At 48.1% G+C, this 23,159-nt stretch overlaps 1 protein-coding gene across 1 annotated transcript in view; it reads left to right on the forward strand.

The window, feature by feature from the left end:
- Positions 1 to 7,888, forward strand: part of LOC141074884 (receptor-type tyrosine-protein phosphatase T-like) — a 336,227-nt gene extending 328,339 nt beyond the window's left edge. The window contains exons 30-31 of the mRNA XM_073562192.1: positions 6,921 to 7,056; positions 7,157 to 7,888. Of these exons, the coding sequence (XP_073418293.1) occupies positions 6,921 to 7,056; positions 7,157 to 7,231 (211 nt within the window). The 3' untranslated portion in view covers positions 7,232 to 7,888. The remainder of the gene's footprint in view (positions 1 to 6,920; positions 7,057 to 7,156) is intronic.
- Positions 7,889 to 23,159: the final 15,271 nt, after the last annotated feature.

The following is a 23,159-nucleotide window of genomic DNA, read 5'->3' on the forward strand; positions in this document are numbered from 1 at the left end:
ACCATACTTCCTCATTTTTGGAAAAATGTACCCAAAATACCACCAGCTACATGGTACTGTAAAACAAGGTACAAGGTGTATATAGTATTGGGGAGAATTGGAAGCTCCCTAGAGATTTTAGGAGGCTGACAATGATGCTCTCAGTCCAAGTATGGCAGCAGGCAGCCTAATAAGCAGGACTGCTGCACACAAAAATGTGGAAAAATGAAAGCTTGGTAGCTGTGCAGAAAAGAGGAAGAAAAGTATTTTTGCTTTTAAAAAAGCAGTTTGCACAGCAGTGTGCAAACAGCAATGCAGCCATCAGGGAGCCTTATGAGGCAGCCTAATAACCAACAGAGCTGATGCACAAAAATATAGCCTCCCCTGTCACAGCACACAAAGTGTTGTGTTGTAAGTGGAAATCGCTAACAGCAGAAGCAGTTTTTTGGTTCTTCTTCCCTGCCTAATGCTCTCCCTTATTCTGAATCAGCAGCTGCAACCTCTCCCTAATGCTAATATCGGCAGAAGTAAGATGGCGGTCGGCGTTCACGCCCTTTTATAGCCCCTGTGACTCCACACAAAGCCAGCCAATCACTTGCATGCCCTTCTCAAAGATGGTGGCGACCGATGCCTATATCATCCCGTTGCCCACAGTGTGCGTCCTCCATCATTGGCTGAAAAAGGGCGCTGGAAGCTTCATTTGAAACGTGACTTTGGCGCTCTGGTCGCCGACCTCGTGGCCGACCTCACGCTATGGTCGGGTTTCGTTTCATGAAACCCGACTTTAGCGAAAGTCGGCGACTTATGAATATGACCGACCCGTTTTGCTCAACTCTAGTGGGCACATTGTACTTTGGAGGCTTCAGGAACTGGATGTACATGAACACTGAGATCCTTAGACAATATGGAAGGAGTTTGCCTCTCATTGAGCTGGAATTCGCTGGGGTGGAGGTCACAGATTCCAAACAATTTTTTTTATTTCTGATTTACCACTGGATGTTTTGCATTTTTTGCAAGATGGATTTTCACTGATAAATCGGAAATAAAGGAAGTTGTTTTATACTCTACTTTATATATTTTATTATTGGAATTTCTTTGGAATCTGCTTGCTAACGCCTGAGACAGTGAATAAGCCTGTGCAATTGTTCTCAAAGAAATGGCGAGTCACTGCCCTAATTCTTGATATTGTGTACTGTATATGAGGGAAGATGGTAGTATGGAGAAGCAGGACAGCGAGGCAGCTACCTGGGTGACCACATGTGTCAGGGAGGCTAGTCCTTATCTGGAGATGAGGGTGGTCTCAGTACAGGGGTAGCATTACTGTAGCATGGTGCGTCCTCTGGATCTCGGTGGAGTGTCGGCTCCAGTAAGCTGGAAAATAGGAGGGCAGAGCAGGCCAGACAGGTGCTGGAAGTGGGGTGCTCCATTATTAGGGGAACACAGAGGGCAGATCGCCGAACTCAAGTACAATACATTGACAATCAAATTGGCAAATCACGGTGAGAGGCTGGTGTGGACTCGTGGTGCACATCGGCAACAATGACACAGTTAGAGGTACATGCAAGGTCCATAAAAATGATTTCAGGAAATTAGTCTGTAAGCTTAAAGTAAGGACCTAAAAGGTAGTATTCTTTGGAATACTGTTTGTGCCATGCGCCATGCCAGAGCGGCAACGGGAGATTAGGGAGGCGAATAAATGGCTCAGAAATTGGTGCAGAAAAAGAGGGTTTGGGGCTTTGGAGAACTGGTCCAACTTGTCTGTTGGCTTCAGGCTCTACTCTAGGGATGGGCTGCATCTCAATGGGGAGGGGGCCACTCTGCTGGGGAAAGAACGGTGAGATGTTTGGAGAATTGTTTAATCAGGGAATTGGGGGGATAATTACTGTACAGGAGGGAAGATAGTGACCTGAAATGGAGAGGGATGGAGACGCAACCGGATGCCAGATAACGGAGATGCGGGCAGATAAGAGATAAGACCGGACGACAGAAAATGGAGACAAGGTCAGATGACAGAAAACAGAGGCAAGGCGGATGACAGAAAATGGAGGCAAGGCTGGACTGTCTTGATCCAGACTGGGCCCTGCTTTTCCATTTTCCCGGTCTGGTGTTGTCAGGGGTAAACCTTTCTCATCTTCACTTTTCTTCCTCATCTTGCACAGACCACCATCACTTCTTCCTGCCCGGACTTATTTCTGCAGGAAATAACAGTCATTTATAGCTGATCTCTTCCAGAATACATTCCCCACTTTTTCCCTGACTTCTACTCTATGCCAGATGAAGAAAAAAAGCAATATAGTACCACCCTGCACAGTAACAGGACCCCCCCTTTTGTTCCCTCATGGAAAACAGTCTCCTAAAAAGTAAATTATGCTACAACAGTAATAACGTCCCCCACTTTCCTCCATAAACTAATAATGTATGTTGCTCATTCTGGCCCCCATACAGTAATTGAAGGGAACCTGTCAGGTACCCATGCCCTCCAACCTCACAGCATTCAGCTATTTGTTATTACACTCCCTTCCTTAACCAGCCCTGTACAATATAATTCACGTAAATGCTTTAAAAAAGCATTTATAACCTTCTCTTTCCATATGCTAATGAGGACTTTGACTAGTCGATGGGTCATTAGTTCCTCAGACTAGTCAGCCTTCTTTTCATGTTATTACGCCACTATGGACGTGATAAATTGCAGGAGCCGTCGTCCTCGCCAGCCACTGCATATCTCATGCACGCATGCCGCATATTTTGTCAGTGGACCTCTGCAGGTGGGTGTGCACTTCCTGGCTTGAGAGGCACACTGTGCATGTCCAGAAGTCATCTTCGGAACTTTCTGTGAGCCTGTGATAACATGGATAGAGAACTGAGTAGTTAAGGGCAACAAACGCCCCATTGACTAGTCAAAGTCCTCATTAGTATAGGAATCGGTGACAATATAAATGCTATTTTTTAGACCTAATTTTTACAGAAAAACGTTATACAGGGCTGGTTAGGAAGGGAGTTACTCATAAATAAGTGATTGCTGCTTGGTTTGAGGACACAGGGGACCTGACAGGTCATCTTTAAGTCCCTCATCTGGGCCCCATTTACTTTATAATGTGCCCCATCCTGGCCCCCTAAATCCCTTGGCCCTATTATAGGGGGCACACTTGGGTTACTTAGTGGGCATAGCCAGGGCAAGGGGACCTAGCCAGGAGGCCTATCCACTGAGTCTAGCCATGGCCAGAAGGCCTAGCCAGGGCAAAGAGGCCTAACAAGTGCCAGGAGGCCCAGCCACAGCAAAGGGGCCTAGCCAGGGCAAGGGGGTCTAGCCAGAGGCCCTAGTCAGGATCAGGGGGTCTAGCTAGGGCAGGGAAGCCTATCCAGGGGGTCTAGTCTGCCAGGGCTAGAAGGTCTATCCAGGGGGTCTAGTCTGCCAGGGACTGGAGGCCTGTTCAGGGGGTCTAGCCTGCCAGTGCTAGTGGGCCTAGTTAGAGCAAGGGGGCCTAACCAGGGGACCCAGCCAGGGCAAGAGGGCAAAGAGGCCTATCTAGGCCAAGAGTCCTAGCCAGGGCCAAGGGACCAAAGTAGCCTAAGTCCTTTGTCCATGTTTGTGCCCTCTAGCTCCCTTGGCCTGGTCCCAGGATCATGCCACTTCCACAGCGACATTATAAAGAGAAAAAAACAGATCCATCTTACCTGCCTATGCTCCCTATGCTGCTCGGCGTTCTATTCTTAGATTGGGCGCGCTCATGTTAAAGCCTAGCTGGTAGCTGACTTCAGTGCCCACTAAAGCCCCGAGGCTCACTGGAGAATTTTCTGGTGCCTCAATAGGTCAATCTGACCCTGACCACTATCGCTTCTCCATCTCTTCTCCCTCTCTTCTCCCTACTCTGATCAGGAGTACAGTGTGGCAAACATTGCATCACCTCTAGAGAAGGGCGGATCCCTGAATGTTCTGGTCCGGCGGGTTTGGCCAAACAGTTAAAAAGAAATTTGGGTTCGGGTACCAGCACAGTACATGGACCCGAACCCAGACCCCATTCACTTGAATGGGGGGCCGAAACATCCAGTAAATGCCAAGCTGACATATGCGCAACAAACACTGCTGATTGGTGGTAAAATTACCGCCGGTTAAACAGGCTTGGTTCTCGCGTTGTCAAATGACAATGTGAGCCCTTAAAGCTGTTTACCTCCAGTCACTGTCATCAGCTGATTGGACTACTGCTCCCTTCAGCCTGTGCCTGCTGCCGCTAATAACAGTGAGAGAAGGCGGCTGATGGGAGTATTCATCAGCCAGAACCTGTGCTCTAAATAAATAATTTAAAAAAAGGTGTGGGTTCCCGTGTACTTTTGATAACCAGCCAGGCAAAACTCACAGCTGTTGGCTGCAACCATCAGGCATCAGCAAGGCTGGTTATCAAGAATAGAGGGGTCCTCACACTGTTTTTTTAAATTACTTAAATAAACAATTTAAAAAATAGTGTGGGGTCCTTCCCATATTTCACAACCAGCCAAGCGAAAGCAGACCGCTGGGGGCTGGTATTCTCAGGCTGGTAAAGGGCCATGAATATTGGCCCCCTGAGCCAAAAAATAGCAGCACACAGATGCCCAGAAAAGACGCATCTATTAAATGCCCCAATTCTGGCATTTTGCCCAGCTCCTCCCACTTGTCCTGTAGCAGTGGCAAGTGGGGTTCATATTTTCGGGGTTGATGTCACTGTAATATTGCCCAGTGACATCAAGCCCACGGGTAAGTAATGGAGAGGAATCTGAGACACCTATCCATTACTAATCCTATAGTTATATGGTAAATAAACACAGCTAGAATAAAGTCCTTTTTTTTTTTTTTTTTAAATAAACACACTTTAAAACGGTTATACTCACCAAATGCAAATTCCATTGAAGCCATTTTCTCCTGTAATAAAACAAAAAATAAATTAAAAAAACAACCATTTCTGGCGTTCTGTCCAAAAGCATAATCCATGTCTGAGGATGAACAGTTTTCAACCTGGACGGTGCCAAGACGTGACCGTCCAGGCTGAAAATCACTGATGAATGAGCTGCTGCCAGCGCAGCAACATTGATTAGCGGTGACCTCATAGAGGTTACCGCAGATCACTGAGGCTGCGATCCAAGCCAGGCCAATGAACTGAGGTAACCTCGGTGAGATCACCTCTCACACAGTGAGAAAAAGTCTCACGGTGCAGCTGTGAATTCACTCCAGTTCACCCGAGAAATTTCTCATGATGAGCTGCACCGTGAGAATTTTTCTCATTGTGCTAGTGTTGATCACTGTAGTTCAGGGGCCTGCTCGCTGTAGCACATTCTTCCTTGCTTCTCATCATGAACAGTCACATGATGCAACTGTTCATGCTGAAGAGCACATGTCACACAGATAGACAATACAAAGGTGACATCAACACCACGAATATGAACCCCACTTGCCACCGCTACAGGGCAAGTGGGAAGAGCTAGGCATAGCGCCAGAATTGGTGCATCTAATAGAAGCGCCTTTTCTTGGTGGCTGCGGGCTGCTGTTTTTAGGTGGTGGGGCAATATCCATGGTCCCTTACCAGTCTGAAAATACCAGCCTCCAGCTGTCTGGTTTAGCTTGTATTATTTATTTAAAAAATAGCATTGGAACCCCTCTATTCTCGATAGCCAGTTTTATCTGGCTGGTTATGAAAAATATTGGGGAACCCACAGCATTTTTTTTTCATTTAATTTATTTTGAGTGCAGGCTTCCGCTGATGGGAGCCATAGTCCCATCAGCCGATGCCAGTGACTGGAGGTATACTTTTTACCTTCGATCACAGTTGCGGGCTCACTCTGTCATTTTATTTTACCGCCGATCAGAAGTAGTGTTTGCCGCGCTGTCATGCACATGATAGCGTGACAAACAACCGGTGTTTGGGAGGCCGAACCCAAACAGTAACACAGACTTCCTGGTAAAGTCCGTGTTTGGTGTCTATTCCTGAACAGCAGATGTTTGGTACGGACACCCAAATTTACTGTTCGAGTTCGCCCATATCTACTGACCAGGTCTTATATTGCCCTGATGACGTGATGCGGCCAGCCAATCATAGTAATGCCAGTATTCAACATGGCTACAGCATTACCATGATTGGTTGGCAATCTCCGCATGTTTAGTGGCTGAAGAACAGCTGCGAATCATGCCGGGACACGAGCATGGCGCTCGAGCACCCAGGATACTCGATTGGCTATAGAGCAGTGCTGAGGACACTCGCTCATCACTAGTGGTTATTAAGGGATGTCAGTCGTATTGGGTCACAGGTAATGGTGGGGTACCACAGGGGTCAGTATTGGGTACTACAGTTGTCAGTATTGGTCCATCTTCCTTTCTACATATTTATTAATGACCTTGTAGAGGGCGAACAGAGTAGAAATTCAGTATTGCAGATGATACTTTATTGTAAGAGCAGTAAGTCTATGGAACTCTCTGTCACACGAGGTTGTAATAGTTGATTCACTATTGATGCAAGGACCTCGTCTGATTGCCGCCTGTGGAGTCGGGAAGGAATTTGTCCTCTAATATGGGCCCAGTTATCATCTGCCTCATGGGGTTTTTGCTTTCCTCTGGATCAAGATGTTAGAGTAAAGGTTGAACTCAATGGATGTATGAGAGCAGAATAGTGACTGCAGCTCTGGAGGTGCTGGGAGGATAAGACATGATTGAATCACAGAATAATGAGTGCAGCTCTGGATGTGCCTGGAGAATAAGACATGACTGAATGACGGAATAGTGAGTGTAGCTCTGGAAGTGACTGGAGGATAAGTCGTGATGTAACAGCAGAATAATGAGTGCAGCTCTGGAAATGACTGGAGTATGTGTATGGAGGATGTGATGATACATAGTGGATCTTTTCTCGTCAGCTGCTACTAGTCCCGTTTTCCGCTCTGTAGGATTGGTCGCAGATCGTTATGACCCTCTGTCTCCGCAGGGATGGGGCGAGCCGCTCAGGGCTGTTCTGTGCCGGTATGATGCTTTGTGATCAGATCCGCAGTGATGGAATAGTAGATGTGTCTCAGGCCGTCCGCTCGCTCAGGAAGAGACGCTGCCAGTTCATTCCTAGTAAGGTAAGAGCTGGGTATGAGGGGCGCACAGAGCAGTTGACCCCGCTGCTGCGGATATGTCACCTGCTGTTTACGGATCTCACCCCGTGTCCTGTCGTTGCAGGCGCAGTTCTCCTTCTGCTACTCGCTTGCTCACACTTATCTGGATTCTTTTGAGACTTATGGAAACTTCAAGTAGCAGAGTCCGGCTATGAACGAGGAGGATTTCTGTTCACTGACTGACCAATAAGACACCTCAGCAGAGACTTATTACTGGAGACTCTGACGCCTGTGATCGCTCATCCAATGATCGGCACTGGCCCCCAAGGACCATTTCTGCCTGTGACAAGAAGAGTGGGGGCTCTAAGAAACAAGGTTTACACAGTATGGATGGAGGCCTGGGATACGGAGCCGCGTGCCATAGAGTGGGGGCCCAGGAATGACGAGCCCTGCACCATGTACTGTGGGCCACCAGAAAGTACTGGGAGCTCCCGGGATGAGGAGCCATGCACCATGTACTGTGGGCCACCAGAAAGTACTGGGAGCTCCCAGGATGAGGAGCCATGCACCATATACTGGGGGCCCCTGGTAGTAGGAGCCATTTTCCATACACTGGGGGCCTCATGTAGTAGGAGCTATACACTGGATCCCCGGAAGTAGAGCCATGCGCCGTATGCTAGGGCCCCAGGATGAAAAACCATGTGTCATACACTGGAGGTCCCTGGTAGTAGGAGCCATGCACCATATATTAGGGCCCCAGGATGAGGAGCTGTGCCCCATACACTGGGGGCCCATTTAGTAGGAGCCATACACCATATACTAGGGCCCCTGGGATGAGGAGCCATGCACCATATACTAGAGCCCCAGGCTGATAAGCCATGTGCCATACACTAGAGGTCTCTAGTAGTAGGAGCCATACACCATACACTGGGGGCCCCTGGTAGTAGGAGCCATGCATCATATACTAGGAGCTTCCAGGATGAGGAGCCATGCACCATACACTGGGGACCCCCGGGAGGAGTAGCCATGCACCATATACTGGGGCCCCTGGTAGTACAAGCTATGCACCATAAACTGGATCCCTGGATGTAGAATGCACCATATACAGGGAGCTCCGAAGATGAGGAGTCATGCACCATACACTGGGGCCCCCTGGTAATAGCCATGCAGCATACACTGGATCCCCGGAAGTAGAGCCATGCACCATACATTGGGAGCTCCTAGGATGAGGAGTCATGCACCATATACTAGGGCCCCTGGGATGATGAGCCATGCACCATACACTGGGGGCCCCCCAAGATTGTAGCCATGCACCATATACTGGGAGTGCCCAAGATGAGGAGCCATGCATCTTATATTGGGTGCTCCTAAGATGAGTAGTCATTAGTGATGAGCGAGTGTGCTCGTTACTCGAGATTTCCGAGCATGCTAGGGTGTTCTCCGATTAGTTTGGGCGTACTCGGAAATTCAGTTTGAGTCTCCGCAGCTGCATGATTTGCGGCTGGTTTGTTAGGAAATCCTCACATGTATTCAGGCTGTCTAGCAGCCGCAAATCATGCAGCTGCGGGGACTCAAACTGAATTTCCGAGTACGTCCAAACTAATCGGAGAACACCCGAAAATCTCAAGTAACGAGTACACTCGCTCCTCACTAGTAGCCATGCATCATTTGTGAGGGTAGGCCAGGGCCGTAGTCATGGCTGAGATTAACGGCTCATTCGCGCCCTGGTCTCCTGCCACATGAAAACAATGTCCCTTTGACAGTGTACTTGCCTCTCTGCACCTTCAGGGTCTCCTCTGGGTTGCTGAAGACCCTCTCCAGACAATTGCACACAAAACAGAGACGCAGTCCAATTCCAACATTAAATGAAGAACTTTACTTGTTTTCATTCTCAGCACGTCCATATCAGTAACAGCATCAACATAGAGTTCCACACAGTTGACATCCATCACTTTCCCTGTGGTCTTCACTACGTCCTTCAGTAGGTTCCCGGGTCGTACCGTCTCATCCAGTACCGCAGCGTTCTCCCTGTTCAGCTTTACTACGTTCAGGCGTTCCCTCATCCGTTTCACCCTAGACATAAGGGGATCGCCCATGTAGTAAGCTGCCATATCTTGAGCGACCTGCATCCCTGTACTGCTTCACCTCTGGCCCACTGGCCCTGGATGGCTGGGCTTCTCACAACGTTACGGATTTAACTGCCCTGTCCGGGCTCTATGGCCCTACTGAATACAAAACCAGGAACTGCTAGCTAACCCACGGTTAGCTCCTCCAAATTATTCTTTTACATTACTTAGGCTAGTTTCAGAATAGCGTTTCTGGGCGCAGCGCAGGGTCGCCGCTAAGCCCCGCCCCCAGCCGCGCCCCCTCCAGTTATCTCCTCCGATCGCATGACAGTGCATGCGATCAGCGCACCCTATACTTAGCGTTGGGTGCGCTGATCGTGCTCTGGTCTGATTTTGCTGGTGCTGCGCCCAGCGCACAAAAACGCGCTATGTTGCATTTTTGTGCACTGGGCGCAGCGCCAGCAAAACCAGACCAGAGCACGATCAGCGCACCCAAAACTAAGTCTAGGGTACGCTGATCGCATGCACTGTCATGCGATCGGAGATGACAGGAGGGGGCACGGCCGGGGGGGCTTAGCGGCGGCCCTGCACTGCGCCCAGAAACGCTAGTCTGAAACTAGCCTAAGCGCTACTATGCCCCCATCTAGTGGACTAGCTAAGTGCTGCACTTTCCCTATAACACATTATATGACACAACAGACACATATATATATATATTATACATGTATATATATATATATATATATATATATATATATATATACATTTAGCAGCATATAGGGCAACAATATACATACAGATAAATAATATATTTACATCATGAACCGGGATATGTTTGAGATGTAAGGGACTACCTACGATCCCCTACACACCTACACATACATTGGGAGCTCCCGGGATGAGGAGTCATGCACCATATGCTGGAGGGCCCCAGGATGAGGAGCCATGCACTATATATTGGGAGCTCCTAAGATGAAGAGCCATGCACCATATACTAGGGCCCCAGGATGAGACTCCATGTGCCATACACTGGGGACCCCTGGTAGTAGCCAGGCATCATACACTCGATTCTCCAGAAGTAGAGCCATGCACCATACACTGGGGGCCCCATGGATGAGTAGCCATGCACCATATACTCGGAGCTATCAAGATGAGGAGCCATACACCATACACTAGGGCCCTGTGGGGGCCACTGTACCATAAGCTAGGGGCCCCTGATAGTAAAAGCCACTCGCCATACACTAGGGACCCAGGCAGTAGAAGCCTGATTCGCCATACACTGGGGATCCATGTTGTATACTGTGGCCCCCAGGATGAGCAGCTCTGCACCTTACAACATCGTCCTCTGTGTCAGGGGCCTTACGCTGAGAGTCTCAGGGATTTCCTCTGTGCTCTGAAGGGAGAATAGATTGGGAGCTCCAGGGGCAGGGTGGGAGGCACGGCGTGATATTAAATTAGGGCTGGGTAATGCTTCCAGTGTTTCTCTATACTCAGATCAATCCTTTGCTCTGCGAGCATCACCGGACAGCCAGAATGAAGGGCGACTGCGCAGATCCTGTTACATGTAGCGATGGCGGCTGAAGTCACCAGAACGTAAAAGTGAAGCCCTCAGTGTAAGGCTGTGATACACATAGGGCAGCGGAGGAGCAGGTGCCTGTATGGCGGCACCATCACCGCTGTGTACGGTATACACCACTGCCATATAGACAGTGATATGTAACCAGTACGACTACAGTCGTGGTGGGGGCTCGTGAAGGCAGAGGTTCTCCTATACATGTGCTCCCATACTTTCTGTTATTTTGTATCAGTCCTGTAAATATCATTATGCAAAGTCACAGAAGTTCCGGTTCTATTATAAAATATTCATTATTACACTTTTGCCGATCCATCCCACAATGCCCAGAGGCTAATTATTGTGGTTGTATGGAGACTCATTACCATCATGGTCCCACATTGCCCAGAGGCTAGTTATTGTGGTTGTATGGTTGTCATTACTATCGTGGTCCCACAATGCCCGGAGGCTAATTATTGTGGTTGTATGGAGACTCATTACCATCGTGGTCCCACATTGCCCAGAGGCTAGTTATTGTGGTGGTATGGAGGCTGACATTATCAGGGTGCTGTAGCAGGGTGTTGACTCACTCTAGGTGCCCGTTTGTGCAAGTGGTTCTCGACTCCCTGACTTTTCTTGCCTTGAGAGCCACATCCTTTACAAAGACATCGTAGAAGTCCTATAACCAATGGAAGCAGGAACCAGCTGACAGAAGATGTCGGGGCCTGATGAATCCCTCAGGAACCACAATCGGTAGTAACTGCTGCATGTCTAGTGTTAAGCTGCTGGGATCATGTCTGGTCCAGGCGCCAGCAGTGGCGGTGATAGGACAGTGCTTGGCTTCTGTGTGTTCTGCACATAGAGACATGACCGATGACAAATATATCTGTGACTGGCCTATAAAGGAATATTCCAGCTCCACGCTGTATTGGTAGGTGCGCTGGTGACATCACATCTACGGAGATTTGCCAGGATGGCGGCGCTACAGACGAGTATCATGCTCCTATTCTGAAGACCAGGACCGGTGCCTGACTCCTGCTCATGAAAGACACATCCCTCCATGTTATGGGACACGTGCATTGCCCATTCTTATGACGTCTTTCTCGTTAAAATCCCAGAGGAGATTGTTGAGGATGGCAGGATTGAGGGAACAATAATGAGCGAGGAGTAAATGTTCAAACATCTGGGAGCAGGCAATTGGGAAGCGGCCATATAGTGCTGAGAAAGAGGGTGTATGTACGAGCTCCGTAAGGGCGGCACACTGAGGGTAAGATGTCACCAAGAAGGGGGCAGACCCTACACTACAGCCTTTTCCAGGCTCATTCTCCAACTCGTCCTGCTAGAAACGGTTTGTTATACTTCGCATTAATGTGTAGAGCCAGCAGACAGTCTCTCCTGCTCTGCGCCATCTAATTCGTTTGGTAGCCAAACATCACTTGTATGTAAATCACTATCCTCAGCGATACACGAGTTATGATATGCTAAAATCTATCAGACTAACCCGGACCGCTGCCTATTTCCAAGACCATCCCACAGCACATTTTATTTCAACAATTACTGCCCTTCTGGCCTTGACCACTCCTGATCATCTGTGACTATCACACCTACAAACTCTGACAACCATAATCATTCCAAACCATGGCAAATAATCCCCAACCAGCAATCATCATCTCTAACCACCCGGATTCATCTTTGGCAATACCTGGTCATTCACATCAACCCCAGATCATCCCTGACCACTCTTGCTCATCCTATACTATCTATGACCTTCTTCTAAAATCCTCCCCAACCCATGATCATATCCAATCCCTCATCATTCCCAACCACCTATTATTATCTATGATAATCTGCACTGATCTCCAACCACTTCAAATCTGTCATGGTCTGAATTTGCTCTGACAGTTTTAAATTGCACAGGGTGAACTTTCTTTACTTTGGCAAGTGCCAAGTGACTTGACTGTCCCCGGTGGTGGTTAGTGGTATCGCACTTTAGGTTTAATGTGCACGTAATTATGAATCAGGTGTGGGGCTCTATAAGTGAGTCTCAGGGTGTGCAATCACTGCTGGTGATATTGATTCATTCTGAGTTTGTGAAGCCTGGGTGAACATGGAGCTGAAGAGGAGTCCTGCGCAGTCAGCCAGAGGAGACGAGTGGCAGCTAATGGTGTCTACAGGAATTGCTGGCATGGCGTGGAGGAGTCGCAGTTTATGGTGTCGGCGGGAAGTGCGTGCATGGCTTTGTGGAGTGGCGACTCTGGAGAGAGTTGCACTCGGCATGCTCGACTTGGTGGCCGAGAGCTGGACTCAAGCATGCTTAGAATTTTGGCAGAGGCTGACTCATCCTTGGGACTCTGTTATTGGACTGCTGCAACTGGAGATGGACTCTGCTCCAAGGCTGCACTTTGGTGTAGGATCCAGGATGGTGATGGATCCGGGTGGAGAAGACGCACGCAGGTGGTGGGGCTCTGTTGCAGGAGTATAAGCACAGAGCCTAAAGCTAAGTGGTGTTTCCCCTGTATTGTCTTCTTTCCTCATGTGTGTTGTTAGTGCAGTGGTGGAATTAGTCTCCGCACCGACCAATTCCCTAGTGAGGGTTTAGGGTCAGGGCGAGCAAGGGTTTAAGGTTCGCGTGCGGCGACAGGTGCGGAGCCTGTATAGGGAACGTAAGGAGTGTAGGGATACTGGCTCAGGGGAGCTTAGGAGGTCTCCACGTCCCCATTCCCTATCGCAGGGGCCACCATTGTTAATGTTATCCAGATTCCCCCTTATTATTTAAATTCGCCGTACTGGAGGCGGGGTTTCCAGAATTTATATTAACGTGTAATACCTAAATTCGCCAGGTGGAGGCGGTGTATCCATCTGCACGTATTATTATTTAAATTCGCCACTGGAGGCGCTGTATCCAGGGTCACGTGTGTTATGGGTCCGCCTTGCGGTATCATCTGCGTCCAGACACAGGTGACCATGACAAAATCATCTCTGACCACTTTTGATCATCTACCGCCACTCCCCGATGATCATTTTTGAAAACCACTGATCATCTCTGACAATCCCTGAATTCTGACCACTCCTGATGAATAGTAATGGGCGAGCACTAAAATGCTCGGGTGCTTGTTCTGGTCGAGCAAATTGGAAAACTCGGGTACTCGGACAGAACAACGAGCCCAATGTAAGTCTATGGAAGACCCAAGCATTTTTACCGCAATCCCCCCAAGGGTCCTTTTAAGGTCTAAAAACATCTGAAAATTATGAAAACACTGCTCAAATGACACGGGGACATCATGGGGATCACCCCTGGAAGCATTCTTGACTCCTAGTTCACAGCTTTAAACAATGTTGTCAGCATTTCATGCCATTTTTACCGATGCAACAAAAAACATACCAAGACTAAACCAAAGCCGATTTTGCTGGGAAATATGTTAAGAAACATCCATCCAAAATGTTCCTCCACCGCTTGGGCTATGTTCAGACGCAGCATTTTGAAGCGTTTTTCAACTTTAACATTGCTTTCAACCAAAACAAATGCATTCACTGGGAAATGTCATTGTATCCTTTACCAACCCTAGTTGGCCTGTGTTGTGTGACACATAAGCAGACACATCTTGTTTCATTTATGAAGGAGGGACTCAAAGTCACAGAGCCGATTTTTACAGGAGCATGAGGCGGCATTAATCTGCTTAAAGGGCCATTATTAAACAGTGGGTCTCCTAAACTGTTATAGCCTATGCTGTAAGTGGATGGGCTGCCAAGAATTAAGACGCACCCCAATACCCCTTTCATGAGATGTCCAGGATGGCTTCAATAAAAAATGTTGCATTGACTGCAAGGCCTGCCCTGCTACCAAGTCATATGCACCCCAATAAGCCTTTGAACCCACATACTGGATGGGCACAGGAAAATCCACTTCACATTATTCATTTTTTACTCTCATTCTGTTTTTTATGCATTGACTGCAAGTAATATGCACCCCAATCCCCCCTTGGAAGAAACATGGAGGAGGGCCTCTTAACAAAAAAATGTCCCATTAAAAAGGAGCGGGTCTCCTAGACTTGTAATGCCCATACACTAAGTGTGTTGCCTGGCAAACATGTTCCCCTGTGGGGTACACCTCAACCTTTTCCATAACAAGTATTTTACACCCAGCAAAACCAACCACCCTTGTTAGGATTTTGACAATGGCTGTAGCAGCACAGAACACGTTAAACCTGGTCATCTAGTGGCAGAGAGTGAGGAGACATTAATGAAGGCCTCATAAAAAACTAGGCCCAATGTAAAGGAGCGGGTCTCCTAGACTTGTAAAGCCCATACACACAGTGCATGGGCTGACAAACCTTTCCCCATGGGGGGTACAATTTTTAAAAATAACTATGGGCATCATAGACACCCTTGCCAAAAATTGGACTGCCTGTAGCAGCACAAAACACGTTAACCCTGGTCATCTAGTGGCGGAGGAGACATAATGATAAATCATACTGAAATCAAAAGAAATAAAAAATGTGAATCCACCTATGAAAGAAAATAACAAAAGGGAGGGGCGACCACAGGTTCACGGATATGAAGCCAGAATGTGTTCAACAAGATATGTTTGTCCCTAGCAACAGTTCAGACAGGGATATAAAAATATAATAGGATTTCAATATTTTTATATTGGCGAGGTAAACACTAGGTCATAAGAAGACGTTCCAGATAGGAAAAACGGTAAATATAAGAATAAATGGGAAGATTATACGTACTTTTCAGTTTTATGACAGTTCCCCCTGGGAGAGTAACATATGTTTTGGTTTCAAATTAGTAACGGGCATCATAAAAACACCCTTGCCAAAAATTGAGTGACTTTTGCATCACGGAATAAGTTCACCATGATTTTCTACTGGTTGTGGATGATGAAGATGAGGATAAGGAGGATGATAACCCCAAACAGACCAAATGTCACGTCGCTGTCGGACTCAGGGGCTGGCGTTCCTGCCTCGGCCACTGGGAGGTGCCAGACTGTCACGTTGCCGTCGGACTCAGGGGTTGGTGTTCCTGCCTCGGCCACTGGGAGGCGCCGGACTGTCACATCGCCGTTGGACTCGGGGGCTTGTGTTCCTGCCTCGGCCGCTGGGAGAAGCCGGACTCCTTCGACTGGTGGTGCCGGCAATAGGAGGGCTATGTCCTCATGTAGTCCCGCTCCTTTAACGCATGCCTCTATCGTTGGGCATCGCCATGTTTCTCCTGGGGTCGGTCCAGATTAGGTCATCAGGCTGTGAACCTGTGAGGGATAGCCGTATCCGTCAAATACTTTGGAGCCTGTCCTGCAGGCCGCCAGAGATAGTCTTTGTTTCCCCAATGTTCTAGTGTCTAATTGCTACTTTTCACTCCCTTTGCCTGGATTTCTGACTCCGCTACAGCCTGCCAATTTTGTACCTCTGCTGCTCTCCTGGTTTTTCGACTTTGACCTTAGCCTGGATTTTGACTCTGCTACTGCCTGCCTATTTTTGTACCTCTGCTGCCCGCCCGTTTTCTGACTTTTGATTCCTGACTACGCTTTCAGTCCCTTCCTGGCGACCGTCCTGCTCCAGCCGCTGCTCTCATAGGCAGCTACCTCTTGGACTCCGCTGTAATTCCAGATCCCTGTATGGGGGGTAAAGTGGTGCTGTCTTACGTGCAGCTCCGACTCGCAACTGACGGACGTCACATTATATCTGGCCCAAAATCGTTTTTATACACTCACTGGCCACTTTATTAGGTACACCTGTCCAACTGTGTGTTAAGACTTAATTTCTAATCAGCCAATCACATGGCGGCAACTCAGTGCATTTAGGCATGTAGACATGGTCAAGACAATCTCCTGCAGTTCAAACCGAGCATCAGTATGGGGAAGAAAGGTGATTTGAGTGCCTTTGAACGTGGCATGATTGTTGGTGCCAGAAGGGCTGGTCTGAGAATTTCAGAAACTGCTGATCTACTGGGATTTTCACGCACAACCATCTCTAGGGTTTACAGAGAATGGTCCGAAAAAGAAAAAAAATCCAGTGAGCGGCAGTTCTGTGGCCGGAAATGCCTTGTTGATGCCAGAGGTCAGAGGAGAATGGGCAGACTGGTTCGAGCTGATAGAAAGGCAACAGTGACTCAAATTGCCACCCGTTACAACCAAGGTAGGCAGAAGAGCATCTCTGAACGCACAGTGCGTCGAACTTTGAGGCAGATGGGCTACAGCAGCAGAAGACCACACTGGGTACCACTCCTCTCAGCTAAGAACAGGCATCTGATGGCTACTTTCAGCAGGATAATGCGCCATGTCATAAAGCTCGAATCATCTCAGATTGGTTTCTTGAACATGACAATGAGTTCACTGTACTCAAATGGCCTCCTCAGTCACCAGATCTCAATCCAATAGAGCATCTTTGGGATGTGGTGGAACGGGAGATTCGCATCAGGGATGTGCAGTCGACAAATCTGCGCCAACTGTGTGATGCCATCATGTCAATATGGTCCAAAATCTCTGAGGAATGCTTCCAGCACCTTGTTGAATCTCTGCCACGAAGAATTGAGGCAGTTCTGAAGGCAAAAGGGGGTCCAACCCGTTACTAGCATGGTGTACCTAATAAAGTGGCCAGTGAGTGTATATCCAGGATATATACAAAGGCATTACCTTACTTTTCCCTGAATTTTTTTTCTCTCCTGCCTCTTTCTTTGAGTTGATTCTGTGGCTAAAGCAGGTTACCTGCTTCATTGCTCAGCCTGTGGAGGATCACTCCCATCATCTTGCACTAACATGCTGCACAAGCCACAGTCTGGAGACCTCTGGGAAAACGCTGGACATCAGAAGTCTTCACTCCCAGGACATCAGCAGCTGGGTAGTTCTGGCCATGCCTGCCTAGGTGCCCGCTAATGCCGCCAAAGTCCTTTTACCTATTTCTTTGTCTTACCTTAAGAAATCTGTGTGTTTGGAGGCTTATGTGGATAGTGGTTCAGAAAGGAACTTCATAGATTTCCTGCTAGCAAGGAATCTTGGCGTACCACTGCTAAGACTTAATGCCCCCATTAAAACCACTGCGATTAATGGCACATCTATCATCCAGGGTGGAGTGGAGTTTGTCACTGAGGAAGTATCAATGTCAGTGGGTTTACTACATGCTGAACATGTGTCATTCTTTGTTATCAATAATTTATCATCCGCAGTTATTCTGGGTATGCCATGGTTACTCAAACATAATCCAGTCATAGACTGGCACCTGGGTGATATTGTGCGCTGGAGCCCAGCGTGTCAGGGCAACTGTAAATCGCTATCAGTGAACCAAGTTAAAGTCAAGCCTCCCTGGGTACCTTATGCATTCAGGAATTATGAGGATGTCTTTTCTATATTAGAATCAGAGAAATTACCCCCTCACAGAGAATATGATTACCCCATAGACTTGGTATCGAATTCTCGTCTCCCCAAGGGGAGAATATTTCATCTCTCTGGTCCAGAGCGTCAGGCCATGAAAGACTACATAGCAGACAGTTTACGTAAAGGGTTTATTAGACCATCCACCTCACCTGTTGGGGCTGGGTTCTTTTTTTGTGGAAAAGAAAGATGGTGGTCTCAGACCTTGCATTGATTACCGTGAATTAAATGATATCACTGTGAAAAACCAGTATCCGCTTCCACTCATCCCTGATCTTTTTAATCAGCTGTTGGGAGCCCGTTGGTTTAATAAGCTTGACCTCCGAGGAGCATATAATCTTGTTCATATAGGAAAGGGAGATGAGTTGAAAACCGCATTTAACACGCCCCTAGGCCACTTTGAGTACCTCGTAATGCCATTCGGGCTCAGTAACGCACCTGTAGTGTTTCGGAATTTTGTGAACGATATCTTCAGAGACATCTGTGGGGTATAAGTAGTCATTTATTTGGATGACATCCTGATTTATTCTGCTGACCTTATGACACACGTCCAACATGTCTGTTCTGTCCTCCAGAGACTTAGAGAGCATTCTTTATTCGTCAAACTAGAGAAATGTGTTTTCATGACTGAGGAGGTACAGTTTCTGGGATACATTGTCTCAGCTAAAGGGTTTCACATGGATCCTGCTAAGATCCAACCCATTAAGGAGTGGGCACAACCCATGTCTCTAAAGGCGCTGCAGCGATTTCTATGTTTCACCAACTACTATCGCAAATTCATTAAAGGTTTTTCTAAGATAGCCAAACCACTCACTGATTTGACTCGGAAAGGGGTGGATGTGGTTAACTGGAAGCCTGAAGCATTTCATGCATTTTCTGTATTAAATGAATGTTTTTCCTCTAACCCGATACTGGTTCAGCCTGATCTGGACCGCCCCTTTATTGTAGAGGTAGATGCCTCTGAAGTTGGAGTAGGAGCAGTGCTATCGCAAGGCACTGCATCCCTCACTCAACTTCGTCCATGTGCCTTCTTTTCCTGAAAATTCTCTTCCACCGAGTGGAATTATGATATAGGTAGACAAGAATTACTGGCAATCAAATGGGCCTTCGAGGAATGGCGCCACTTCCTCGAAGGTGCCAAACATAAGATCACCCACCGTGTGACAATTAAGAGCAGGGTATGTCCGAGAGTGGACCCTCTGGATCGTGGATCTGGAGCCCCTGGGGCGAGCACGCCAGGTGAAGACCGACCCCTATACAGGGATCGTTAGGGGCAGGACCACAGGGGGCAGAAGCGCGACAGCCGGAACCAAGAGCGGCGGCTCAGGACAGCAAGGCTGAGGGAGACAGATGGAACTTAAGGAACCAGAGCAGGAGTACCTGGGCAGGGAAGGAGAAGCAATAACAACAGCAGGGAAGGTACAGAAGGACTTGCGGAGAGGAACAAACACAGCTGACAGACTGGGAGGACACTGGGGGACACACAGACAGAGCAGGGCAAGGCAGGGAAGAGGAGGCACCGGAACAGGGATAGAGGCAGAACCAACGGAAGACAGGAATGCTCGGAAAGAGTAAACTACAGAGAACTGTAGCGGCCAGAAACGTGCAGGGTTAGCACACGATCACCAGGCGCCCTCCACATAGAGAGGACGCCTGAAATATCCTAGAGGCAGGAAGTACGTCCTCCAGCCCCGCCCCTCAGCAACGCCCCCCACCAGAGGAAGAGAGCGGATGGGCGTGCGCCCGCGACCTAAGGCTGGCGCGTGTGCCCGCAGCCGGGCGGAAAGCAGAGCGGGTGTGCATGTGGCCGTGCAGGTGAGGAGACGCTGCGGCGGGCGCCGCCGCTGAAGGTGCATCGGCGGTCACGGCCGCCGATGTCACAGTACCCCCCTCCTTATGTCCTCCCCTTCTGAGATTGGCCAGAAATCTTTTCATGATAAGGGGGGCATTGACATTCTCTCGAGGCTCCCAGGACCTCTCCTCGGGACCAAAACCCCTCCAATCGATAAGGAAAAGGGTTTTTCCCCTGACTCTTTTCATGGCCAAAATGTTTTTTACTTCAAAGATGTCGTCCAAGCCAATTGGTGAAGGAGAGGCAGTGGAAGCTGGTTGGAACCGATTCAGAACCACAGGTTTCAGGAGCGAGACATGGAAGGCGTTGGGAACCCGGAGCGAAGCAGGCAACCTCAGTTTATAAGCCACTTCATTAATGCGTACAATCATTTCAAAAGGTCCGATATAACGGGGGCTTAACTTGTAAGAAGGGACTTTCAAGCGGATATGTTTGGTTGAAAGCCAGACTTTGTCACCAGGATGGTACGGAGGAACATCCTTCCGTCTCTTGTCCGCATGTTTCTTGATTCGGGCACTGGCATTCTCGAGCGCCTCCCTGGTTTCCTTCCAAATTTGCAAAAATCCCTTGGCAAGAGTATCTGCTGCGGGCACTCCTGATGAAGTGGAAAAGGGCAGCGGAATACCAGGATTCTGACCTGTTACCACAAAAAATGGTGATTTGGCAGTTGATTCGCTGGGATGGTTATTATGCGAAAATTCAGCCCAGGGTAGGAGAGCGACCCAATTGTCTTGATGGGCATTGGAAAAGTGACGTAAGAAGGTAGTCAATACTTGATTAATTCGCTCCACTTGCCCGTTGGTCTGAGGATGATATGCAGAGGAAAAATCAAGAGATGTACCCATAAGCCGACAGAGAGCCCTCCAGAATCAAGAGGTAAACTGGACCCCTCGATCCGACACGATCCGCTGAGGAAGACCATGCAGCCTGAAGATCTGGTGGATGAAGATCTCGGCCAACCTCGGGGCAGATGGCAGTCCGGGCAAGGGAATGAAATGGGCCATCTTGGAGAAGCGATCTGCTACAACTAAGATGGTGGTACATCCAGCTGAGCGGGGGAGATCTGTCACGAAATCCATAGCAATTTGCTGCCAAGGAGTTTCTGGAACTGGTAATGGGTGAAGAAATCCGGAGGGCAGAGTTCTTGCAACCTTGGTCTGGGCACAGGTCATGCACGAGGCTACATAGTCCATAACATCCTGGCGAAGAGCGGGCCACCAATAATAACGGGAAAGCAGCAAGAGGGTCTTTTTAGTCCCAACGTGCCCAGCAACTTTGGAGGAATGCCCCCAGTGCAGCACCTCCGAACGTTTGTCTTGAGGAACGAAGGTTTTGCCTGGTGGAGGAGTAGAGAAATTCACGGGAGCCACGGTGATAACTTTAGCAGGCTTGATAATATACGATGGATCCTCATCCTTCTCAGGCGACTGCAAAGACCTGGAGAGTGCATCCGCTTTGATGTTCTTATTGCCAGGTCGGGAGTGAAGCTTAAAATCAAAACGGGAAAAGTACAGAGCCCATCTGGCTTGCCGGGAATTGAGTCTTTGGGCGGACTGCAGGTAGGACAAATTCTTGTGGTCTGTGAAGATGGTGAAAGGGTGTACTGCCCCTTCAAGTAAATATCGCCACTCTGCCAAGGCCATCTTAATGGCCAGTACTTCCCGGTCTCCAATGCAGTAATTGCAGTCCGCAGACGAAAAGGTTTTTGAAAAAAACCCGCAAGGCACCAGACGTCCAGATGAAGCCTGCTGGGAAAGAACCGCTCCATCTCCGGTAGAAGAGGCATCCACTTCTAGCCTGCTGGCTACTGGACGATGTAAGATTGGTGCTGATGCAAAAGAACGTTTCAGAGCAAGGAAGGCGTCTTCAGCTTCGGGGGACCAGCTGTTTGACTTTGTCCCTTTACGTGTCAGGGCTGTGATGGGTTTGGTGACTGTGGAAAAATGAGGCACAAATTGTCGGTAATAGTTAGCGAATCCGAGGAAACGCTGGATGGCTTTTACACCAACGGGATGAGGCCACTTGAGTACTGCAGAGAGTTTCTCTGGATCTATCTTCAGGCCGGAATCTGTGACGATTAGTGTTGAGCATTCCGATACCGCAAGTATCGGGTATCGGCCGATACTTGCTGTATCGGAATTCCGATACCGACTTCCGATATTTTTTCAATATCGGAATTCGGCATCGGAATCGGAAGTTCAGTTGATTGACGGCCTGATGTCATCATGATGCGCGGTGTGTGCGCATCATGATGCGCCGTCATTTCGGGCCTTCCGGGGGTCTCTGCCGGCCTGCCGGGGGGCTGTGCCGGCCTGCCGGGGGGCTGTGTGGACTGCCCGGGGTCTGTACCGGCCTGCCGGGGGGCTGTGCCGGCCTGCCGGTGGTCTGTGCACCCTGTGGGGGTCTGTACCGGCCTGCCGGGGGGCTGTGCCGGCCTGCCGGGGGGCTGTGCTGATGTCCGGGGGTCTGTGCAAGCATCGTCCGATGGGACTACAAGTCCCATCGGGCGATGCATGCTACCATGACAGTGATTGACACATTAGCCAATGATGGGACAGTAGTAGTCCCATCATCCGGCTAATGTGTTAAATGTTAAAAAAAAAAAAAAAAAAAAAAAAAAATACTACATACATACTACATGCATGCTACATACATACTACATGCTACATACATACTACATATATACTACATACATACTACATACATGCTACATACATACTACATGCATGCTACATACATACTACATACATACTGCATGCTACATACATACTACATACATACTACATATATACTACATGCATGCTACATACATACTACATGCTACATACATACCACATACATACTACATATATACTACATGCATGCTACATACATACTACATGCTACATACATACCACATATATACTACATACATACTACATATATACTGCATGCTACATACATACTACATATATACTACATGCATGCTACATACATACTACATGCTACATACATAACACATATATACTACATACATACTACATACATACTACATGCTACATGCATACTACATGCTACATACATACTACATATATACTACATGCATGCTACATACATACTACATATATACTACATGCATGCTACATACATACTACATGCTACATGCATGCTACATACATACTACATACATACTACATGCTACATACATACCACATATATACTACATACATACAATACATTCATACCACATATATACTACATACATACAATACATTCATACAATACATACATAGACATACAGTACATATA

The sequence above is a fragment of the Dendrobates tinctorius genome, unplaced genomic scaffold (assembly GCF_039654945.1).
Source record: "Dendrobates tinctorius isolate UK_male_01 unplaced genomic scaffold, ASM3965494v1 ptg000342l, whole genome shotgun sequence".
NCBI lineage: Eukaryota > Metazoa > Chordata > Amphibia > Anura > Dendrobatidae > Dendrobates > Dendrobates tinctorius.